This window comes from Musa acuminata, chromosome BXJ3-9 (genome assembly GCF_036884655.1).
Source record: "Musa acuminata AAA Group cultivar baxijiao chromosome BXJ3-9, Cavendish_Baxijiao_AAA, whole genome shotgun sequence".
In the NCBI taxonomy this organism is placed as follows: domain Eukaryota; kingdom Viridiplantae; phylum Streptophyta; class Magnoliopsida; order Zingiberales; family Musaceae; genus Musa; species Musa acuminata.
The window spans coordinates 14753705-14763992 of NC_088357.1; the positions used below are offsets into that span (position 1 = coordinate 14753705).

At 41.3% G+C, this 10288-nt stretch overlaps 1 protein-coding gene across 1 annotated transcript; it reads right to left on the bottom strand.

The window, feature by feature from the left end:
* Positions 1-1044: 1044 nt before the first annotated feature.
* On the bottom strand, positions 1045-9838 carry LOC135649355 (uncharacterized). The gene is made up of 8 exons (XM_065167624.1): positions 9702-9838; positions 8558-8782; positions 8245-8447; positions 7721-8162; positions 7281-7640; positions 7023-7201; positions 3906-6899; positions 1045-3756 (listed from the first exon to the last, which is right to left on the bottom strand). The coding sequence occupies exons 2-8, from the start codon at positions 8757-8759 to the stop codon at positions 1162-1164; spliced, it is 6975 nt and encodes a 2324-aa protein (XP_065023696.1). The 5' UTR covers positions 8760-8782; positions 9702-9838; the 3' UTR covers positions 1045-1161.
* Positions 9839-10288: the final 450 nt, after the last annotated feature.

Below are 10288 nucleotides of genomic sequence, written 5' to 3' on the forward strand. Positions count from 1 at the left end.
TTCAATTCAAACAATCAAATCTTGACTCAGCAAAAATAAAACCCTTTACTCATTCTTGCACATAAATCTTTTTTTACTAAATCGGGAGTAAACCACTCATAATTTAATTTTTTTTAGTCAAATTAGAATAACCATAGGGACTCATTCCTACCTCACCATCGAGATAGAATACAACCTTTGAGAGCCCACCTCGATGCAATAGACTCAAACTTACTGTATATAAAAAAGTTATTTTAATCGTAAAACTCAAATTTGGTTTCAAATTTTGACGATTAAACCATGCTTAGATATCATGTTTCTAAATGTAAAAGACTATGAATAATTCATCTAATATTTTATAAAATGCAAAAATAAATATAAACATTATTAGATCATGTCTAAACATTACAATTAAAATAAACAATATTAAATAGGGAGAGTTGGACAACTTACACAAAATAATTTATATAAACTAATTCCTGTCTTAGCTTCTTAAATTAGAAATCAAGTCCTCTTCAGAAATTAACTTCCCATCTAAACCTATCCCAAAAAGATTAAATAACTTAATTGAAATAAAATTCTGATTAATTTTATTTTTAGTTTAATTTATCAAGAATTTTAATTCATTCGTTGGTTACGGTCATCCTCTAAAAAGAAGTACAACCAATTTCAAAAGCCACATCCGTCTCATTCATCTTCAAATTCTCATACAGTTCCTACCAAGATTATATATCAAATTCAATAAGATTAAAGACTTTTCAAAAATTCTATTGGATCAGCAACAAAAATCACAAGTTTGGTAGCAAAAACAAAACCTTCCATTTGTATATAACGGAACAATAAAAACCCAAACGAAATCTTTTACTTGTAAAAATAAAATCCTTAGATTAAACCAATCAAAATTCAAAATTTTTAATCGAACTAAAATAATCATATCCCCTCAACAAAAGATGTCAACTAATTTAAATGATAAATAACTTGATAATTTATTATAAAATACTCTATTCGAATCTCGTCTTTATCATTTATTTTTTTTTAATTATCGGAAATCCAATTATAAGAGAAAAAAAACCTATAAATGATATATATGATTTGTTGAGGCACAACATTCGGATCTTATTTCTTACATCAACCTGATGTGACTAACATCAAGCCAAACACTTATTTGTTGAGGCACAACATTCACCTGGACTTCACAACCTCTCCTTTCATGGCCAAGGAAAGGGCACCAAGACAACCCCCACTCTCCACCCTCGCCCCAGGCATGACCACAGCCCTGCTTCCTACAAACCCGCCCTCCCCAACCTTAATCTTCCCGTACTTCACTCTCCCTTCTTCCCCTTCGTAGCTATGCCCAAAGAGCAGTGCATCCCTCCCCACAGCCCCACCCCTCCGGATCTCCACCATCTCTGGGTTCAGCACTGCCCCCATGCTGTCCACGTAGACCCCGTCGTCCACCTCGATGCTCGACCCCATGAGCTGCATCCACACCCCGAACAACACGGATCCGGTTATCATCTCCACGAAGTAGTCACCCACCACAGTCCTTAGCGCCTGCCACACCGTGTCCATGAATACCACCCGGCTCCATATCAGCACCGCTTCTCCTTCCTTCTTCCTCCCCACCAGCACCCACTTGGCTCCGGCACATATCAGTCCGGCCATGATCCCCGACGCAACCCAGAATGGCGGCAGCAACCAATGCAGTGGTAGCTCCAGAGTGGACTTGACGATGAGCATCCAACGGAGCAGCAGGAAGATCACCATTCCAAGAACGAAATAAGGCAGCAATGTCTGCAGCAGTGGCTGACAACAGGTAGCCCAGAGTGTTTGACACCTAGTCCTCGCCAGTGTCACTCTGCGGTCACCAAATTCCTTTGTCAGCATCGCCGCGGTTGCTGCCATTGGACAACCAGAAAGGTCCACCTTTGCACCAGACTGCTCAAGGAAGCTCCGCCAGGCCATTGGGAGCGGCGTGCCGTTACGTAGATGTTGACATATCTCGTACACCAATGAGCGGCCATGATCAATAGATGCACTTTGGGAGCACGAGGTTGCTCGGATAATATCGACCTCGTTGCAGCGGAGAAACGGGTTGAATTCCAGTCTCTCGGATTCTTCCATGGTGAGATTCTGATCGATTGTGATCTCGCCGATGTCCATGTACGGGTACTCCGTCTCATCCCATGGCCTGGTGCAGTCGAGAGCCCATTCACGTTCTTCTCCGTCCGATGGAACTGGCCTGCATTGCAGCTGAAATATATAACGGACATGACCTGAGGAATCTACTCGTCTCCGGAAATCATCGGCGAGGAAGAGCAACGGACGGGTGTCATTCTCTTCCCTTGGGATTGCACCGGTTTCCGGAGGAAGGATACCCTTCGGAGCAACGTGACCGGAGACCTCACCAATGTCACGATCAACAGGTCGGAGTTTGAACTTGACATACATCTCCTCGCCACTGTCAAAGCGTAATAGCCTGCAGATGTTTGTATAGTAGTGCAGCTCTGTGTAAGAGTTTGTGTTCCTCAGCGAACTCCAGACAGCATCACGAATGTGGGGACAACGCTCCACTTGCTGCTCTCTTGCAGGAAGGCCACATGAGAGCCAAGTGGCGAAGTCTTCGATGGTGCGTGCATAGAAAGCTTTGCCTGTTTTCAGGGTCAGATCAAGAAGAGGTACTTGACGACTTTCTTCTGACAGAATCCGTAAAGCAGCGCCCCGTGCATCAATCCTGGCATCATCATCTGCACTGAGACTGTTGCTATGTCGGATTACTACCGGGAAACACTTGCCTGGCCCGAAGATGCTGTGATTCGGCAATCCTGAGAGATCCTGGTAGATATTTAGAACACCCTTTCCACCAACACCAATCCGATGGAAGTACCTTGATTTGGCTTTCATCGTCGTTATGGCCAAGTTTCCAGCAAGTTTACCAACGATCTTCTTGTACTTTTCGTCCATCTCTTCGATCCTCTCATCTAAAGCATGCAAGGTGTTTTTGACCAAGATTGGTGTCTGACAACCCATATAGATGCCACCTCTTTCAAGTACAGAACCCACAGGTGCAATAGAAAGGGCTCCCAGGACAACATCTTCGTGGATGTTTGAGCCTGAGAGGATGAGGCTTTGGCTTCCAACTACCGAGTTCTTCTGCACCTGGATTTCTCCACAAGTAAAACCATCAGAGGAATAGAATCCAGTTACAACCCGGCTGAAATCACCAAGATGGACGCCATCTCCAATGGAAATCATTCTGGGGCTACAAACTGGATTGATGGCTCTGATAGAACAATGACGACCCACTTTAGCCCCGAAAAGGCGTAGATATGTGCAAAATGCTTCTGTTCCTGTCAGTAGTTTGGCAAACCTGAGGTGGCAGGCGATGTTTACTCGATAGAGAAACCATGTTTTGATGTGGGATCTTTGAGTTCCTCGATCTCCAGCAAGGCAGCGGTTAAGAATACCGCTGAGGAGGCTGAGGACTAGACCATGGCAGAAGTAAGCAAGGGCAAGGAAGGAAGCAGAAGTTGCTGGACCGGATGAGATCTCAGTAATTATGGAGGCACATGCTGCCACAACAGCCGGCAACCAATGGAAGGCACCAGCAACGCATGCCAACATGAAATAATGCAGCAGAAACGAGGTTCTGGTGAGGTATACGTATGACAAATAAACAATGGCACCAGAGAAGGAACTAAGGAAACCGACTGCATAGATTCCCAGAAGGTGATAAAGTGTTACCAAAGTCTTTGGAATCTCTTCGTCTAATTCTTTCTGCAAAATAAAAGAAAAAAAGAGATAGAGAGAGAGAGAGAATACTTCAATATGTAGTAACACACTAAAAATTATCAGTTTGCTTATAGAGCATGCCTAATTTTGATAACATCCAAAACAAGAATGGAAACAAAATAGATGTAGAATACCTTGCAAAGTTTAGAGGCTTTCTCTGATCTGATTATAGGATTTACACCCTCAACCTTTTGTAGAGGCCGAACCTCTGCACCATCTCCCACTACACTTCCTTTCTCAAGTATGGCATAGGGGCCGATTGTGGAATTCCGGCCAACTTGGACCGAGTGAAAGCTCAATACTCCATTCTTCACTTCATGGCTTTGAATCATTACACCTTCCGCTATCACAGATGCTTCTCCAAATGACACCAAAAAGGGGTCTGTAATGTCAACGGTGTCGATTAGAACAGATGATCCTATCCGAGCTCCTTGCATCCTGTACCAATGATTCAAGAATGCTGTCCCTCTGAGGTATACAGCCAAGAATTTTGCGGCCAGTTCTTGAGCCTTGCTAAGTGCCCACCACTTTACAAAATCAACGGACCAGATGGAGACCTCTGGGGTGAGAACATAGTTAAGCTGTAAGAACGAGTTTCCAAACAGGGAGAGGAAAAGGCAGGTGAGGAAGATGTAGGAAATCCAGGCAAGAGGTGCCAGGACAAGAGAAATAAGAGAAGATGCGAATGACATTTCCTCGATCAGAATAAGAGGATGCAACTTCATGAACATGGAGCTTGAAACATAAGCAGGAAAAACGAGGATAAAAGAAATATAAGTGATGGCCAAAAGTTGTAGCAACCATATAGTCAGTTTCCAAATTGTTGATGGATTAATATCGTGCCCGAGGAATTCTGCTTCAACCTCTGGAAGGTAAGAAGTAGTTGTCATGGACCCGGGCTGAGACTCAAGAAGAAGATTTCCTGAAAAGCTTGCTAAATCTGAAATGCAAGTTGCAGTGAAAATGTCTACTGCTCCAACAGGAACACCAAGATAATCTGAGAGTTTCTGTGCTGCTCTAACCACTCCAATTGAATCAATACCGTATGAAACAAGGCTTTCAGTAGCAGATATCTTCTCAACTTCTAACCCAGTTTGCTCTGCTACAAGTCTTTTCAGAAAATTGATTATTTCACCAACATTCTTTCCAGCATTGCGAGGTTGAAAATTAGGAGATTTATCCAGTGGCAGGTGTAATCTCCTTCCCTCTATGGAGCTGCCAGTGGTGAAAGATCGAGATAAAATCTTCTTAGAAATATTGGGCTTTTTTACTAGAATTAGTGTGTCATCTGTGAATTGCTTCAGGCATTCAAACCTTCGGATCTTTCCGGATGATGTTTTTGATATAGTTCTAGGCTTAATCAGCTTCACAGAAGCTACAGAGACACCATGTTCTTCTGTTACTCGTGCTTTGATTTCCTCAACAATCTCTTCATTCACTGATTCTCCCTCCTTAACCTCGGCAATCACAACCAGTCCAACTTGATCAGAAGTCTCCGGAACTGAAATCCCTTTTTCTGTCAACGTTTCCTCTGGAACACCAATAACAGCACAGCAACCTGGGCGTAAGGCTTTGGATGAACTTTCTACTGTCTTCTCTACATCGGCAGAGTAGATGTTTCTTCCAGCAACAATAATTAAATCCTTTATTCTTCCAGTAATGAAAAGCTTCCCATCAATTATTCTCCCCAGGTCTCCTGTTCTTGTGTATCTCTTGCCTTTGTGGTTATCGAGCTCATTAAAGAATGTCTTTTGACTCATATCTTTATCACCCCAGTACCCTATACCTGCACTGGGACTGCTAATCCATATCTCACCCTCTTTCCCAAATTCTTCATGCTCTTTGAGAGTTTCTGGATCTATGATCGTAATGTCAACATCCGAATCATTCGGATTGACGTAGCCACAGCAGACTCTACCCTGCCAATCTATGAGGACTGGCTTACCCTCTCCAAAAGCACAGCTTACAAACACACAGTTCTCAGCCAGACCATAGCCGGGAGCCAAAATCTCTTGACAAAGACCAAATGGTCGAGAAATATCAATGAATTTTTTTAGAGTTTTCTGCCTCACTGGTTCAGCAGCAACCATAAGAAAGACAACTGAAGACAGATCATAAGCATGGTTCTTTACTTTATCAGATTCTAACCTTCTAATTACCAGTTCAAATGCGAAATTAGGAGCTGCACTGTGAGTTGCCTGATAGTCACTCATGGTTTGAAGCCACAGAAGAGGATTCCTGATAAATGTCATTGGTGAGAAAAGAATTGAAGATCCACCACTGACTAGAGCAGTAAAAAGGCCACCTATAAGCCCCATGTCATGATACTGAGGAAGCCAACTAACCAAAATAGTTTTTGAGGTGCTCCTATATTTTCTTCTCATTGTTTTGACATTATGAATTAACCCTCCATGAGTTATCATCACCCCCTTTGGATCACCAGTCGAACCTGATGTGAATTGCAGAAAGCATATATCATCTGGTTGAGACTCAGAGCTTATGGCTTCAGATTCCAAGTCTTTCAGTTTCCTAGACTGACTTCTATACTTCTTGATCAATGAATCTGTATAGATCCATGGAAGGTCAGGCCAAAAAGCTGAAGATCTCGAATTGCTATTTGTCAATGATATCACATTCATCACAAAGCCTGTTCTAACAGCTCTGTGGTATGAAGATGTGGATAGAATTGCTACAGTGTTGCACAATTTAGAAATGTTATGAATCTTGAGAAGTGCTTGTCCACCTCTCTTTAGTGGATCAGGAGGCAAAAGAGGAACTGGTACGATTTTTGCTTTGAGGCACCCAAAAAAGGCATCAATAAATTCCAGACCAGGGAGGTAGACTAAAAGAACCCGGTCACCTGGTTTGAAAGTTGGTTTCTTGCTTGTTAACAGATTTTGAGCAATATGACATGCATTGGCTTGGAGTTCACTGTAGGTTCTCTGGTCCACAACTTGACCTTCCTCAGTAATCCAAGTATAGAGAGTTTTACTAACGGTGACTGGATGAGTTCCCCAGAAGCTCAAATAACTATCTAGGGAAGGCAGATCTGGAAATTCTACGCCTGCAAGTTCACCAAGTTCTCTCTGAAAATATGGCTCTTGACTAGAAACTAGAGGAAACAATCTCTGCAACAAATGAACTCACTGTATAAGATGACCATTTAACATATAAATTAAAGGAAAAATGTCTTGACATCAATCTAGCAGTCTCTCAAGATTTTCACTGTCAAGGAAACCAGTTTAAATTACCTTAACATATGGAATCAATGGCATCTCACCACGTCTGGCAAAGTAATTACAGACCAATGCCATGGCATAAGATGAGTTTCGTTCTGTTAGTTCAAAAGCCATCAGCCCTCCCAAATAATAAGTATTCTGAAAACCTTGAAGTTGTGTTTCCAACTTCTCAAAGAAGCCATTTTTCATCTCTGTAAAAGAACTCACAAAATTAAAGTTGTGAAAGAGAAAGGAGCATGGAAATAATTAAAGATGACTAACGAATTGGACCTTCACTATCAACGTGAGGGAAGTATTTGAACCGGCGCTGCAATACCACCTTTTCGATGATTCCTCCCATGGTCCTCACAACATTAATCAGAAGGCTGGTCACAGTTGGACTCCTGATATTACTGGAGTTTCCATAAGACCAAAACAGGAAAATATTTGTATCAGCAAAGAATCTTTGCATTGCTACAGGATGTCCAATAGTTGCAGGATCCTCCATAAATTCCCCGAAGTAATAAAAACCAACAGATATATGCTCAAATCCTTTGATCTTGAGAACGGTGGTGTAGTAATCTATTGTTCGCACCTTACAGAATAGCTGCTTCTCGAGATCATTCAAATCTACCACCTCATTTTCCCCGGCTGTAGAACAGAGAGATATTAGTCAAAAATTAAATGTGTGGCATGAAGGAATAATGCCAAGCTGTTGCAAAGCTACTTACTTGTTAGGAATGAAGACCTGTATGTCCTTCCATTCTTGAATGTCAAATTACCTGAAAAGATAATTTTATCAAACTTCATAAGTTTTTGCTCATCATCAGCATTCTTGACAGTTACTCTGACACCTGAAATATTTCGCTTGACCATCAAAACCTCGGTGTTACACAGGACTTCAAAGGGTAGAGACTGGCTAAGTTTTTGCCACATGCTCATGTATCCTCCTTTAAAACGCCGAATCTTTCCAGCCATGGAAGTCCTAGTGAACTCTTGAATATAAGCATATGGCATGTCTTGAACAAAACCATAACCAGATGCAGTATAACCATATGCTACTGATTTAGGCAAAGAACTCAGGCCGTGCAACTTCAGAAAATCAAGAGTTGAATCAGATGCAATGCCACTCAATGCATGAATTCCAATATGACCGGACCTTGTTGCTTCATCCTGTAAGAAAAGTAAAGTTCTCTGTCACAATAATGTTTTAACGATTTCAAAATGGGAACAAAATGCGAAGAAGCTGTTTAACTTGTAATTTCAATGTCATGGAGATCAGAGAAGCATAATCATCAGCCACTTTCATGTCTTCGAATTTCCCACTACGGCTATCAATAAAAGCAAGCTTGTGTGCGTCCATTTCTTCAAATTCTGCACCTACTTCCTTTGCCAAATGAGATATAACAGGGGCACTGTTTGCAGCAATAACTTGACCTCCCAGATCGTAAATTTTTCCTGAACATTAGCAACTAAACAATTACTCTTTTTTTTTTTCTGCTAATCAAAAGAAGCATATGGAAAACCAATCTGCTACAGAAAAAACATGTCAGTCCAACATCCTCCACCTTCAATATCAACTGATTCACACATTCCAGCAACTGATTGACACTTCTCGAATATGGTCACGTTACCATATCCAAGCTTCGCCAGGGCATAGGCAGCTGATAATCCACTTGGCCCAGCTCCCACGATAGCAATTCTTGTCTGCACAGGAAAGCATGGATGCAACTTGGACAGTTGATCTTCAATACATATTGTAGTATCCATCCTCTGATCTCCAGCAGCAGTTCCTGCTTGAGATTAAATTCAAGGATGAGAAACACTATTTCACAAATAATGAGAAGAAAATATAATTCTTTCATGTAAGCATTATTAGGATAAGAATCTAAGCATAAGTGACAACTTGCAAGTATCAGAATAAGAAACAACCTCTAGGTCAAGTTAAGAACTCGATGAATTTATCCATTTCCTAAATCCAAATGTCAAACACCGATTTGGAGAGAGCTTTCAAAGCTCAAGGGAAGATCACCTACTAGAAGTATTTAATCCTTTCATAGAACTGCATAATATCCAAAGGCATGGTAGAAGATCTTGAACCTTGCTAACAAGAACACCATTTTTGCAGACTATCTAACAAATTTTTTTTAAACATAAAAGATTCTAGACTAGAAGAGCAACTGATCTAAAAACAAGCATACTTAAGTTTGTGACTCAACAGAAGTAGTGCCAACTATGGAAGGACCATAAGCTAGAGAAAAGACACCAGTGATTTTAGCATTCAACAGATTCAGTTATGTCTAGGACATTCAAATATGACAGCCAGTCAGTGAATTGACTTTACCTTGGAAAATCAATGGAAATAAACCATAAAAAAAAATCTGTACCCCTTCCTATTTAACAACTATAACAAATCGAAACCTTTTATGAACAGACACATATAAGCTAATGACCAAGATTTGGGAATGAATAAGCCCCAAAATAAACATAAACTTTCAGATATGAGAGAGCCAACACATAGAATATCACTTCCTCAATTGTTCAAGAAAGACAACAAAAGTTGCACCCGATCGCTTCTGATCACATGTTCACGAACAACTAGGTATGCGTAAAAATCACTGCAGTACAGATGCCCCAACTAATTGATAAAAATCACCATCAGAAACAAGAGATAAAAAAAGAATAGATCCATAATCAAGCAATTGCCCACACCTGCTGTCTTGGACAGGATTCACCACCAGAAGGCAGAGTGGCACTCCGCCCGTAGCCGCCCTGCCACATTGTAAGGCGCAGGTCTTCATGCCGGAATTTAAACCAAGAAGATGTCATCCCCCTCCAAACGAGACAAGACAAAATGGACACGAGGCGAATCAAAGTAGTTACCAGAGGGAAGCTTGGGTATTGATGTTCCCTCAGATTACTACGTTTGGAGGTTAGAAAGAACACCTTCACGTAATACGACTGCAGAAAATAATAAAATAAAGAAAGGGAACAAGACAAAACCCTAGCTTTCCGCTACACAGATATTCCAAGGAATCAAAAACTTTGGATTCCTCAGACCTCGCCAACTCCGCAGCAGAGAGATTTTGATATCCTGGCGCAGCAGGAGGCGGGCACAAGTTTACAATTAAAGAAAGAAAAGGGAACTTTCTTCTCCGATCAATCGACAGAAATGCACATTCCCCAATCAATCTATAGAAGTTCTATCCTGAAGGCGAGGAATCGGAAGAAAAAGGGAGATGATCCTTGGTCTGCAAACCTTTTTTCTATCGGATCGATCTGAACTAAAGTTCGAGGGG

Bases quoted from the DNA above. Each gene is read 5' to 3' on its own strand.
- LOC135649355 (XM_065167624.1), bottom strand. From the start codon at position 8,759: ATGGATACTACAATATGTATTGAAGATCAACTGTCCAAGTTGCATCCA. The intron at 7,641-7,720 runs GTAAGTAGCTTT...TCTGTTCTACAG, and splicing joins CAGGTCTTCATTCCTAACAA to CCGGGGAAAATGAGGTGGTA. The intron at 7,202-7,280 runs GTCCAATTCGTT...GTTCTTTTACAG, and splicing joins CCCTCACGTTGATAGTGAAG to AGATGAAAAATGGCTTCTTT.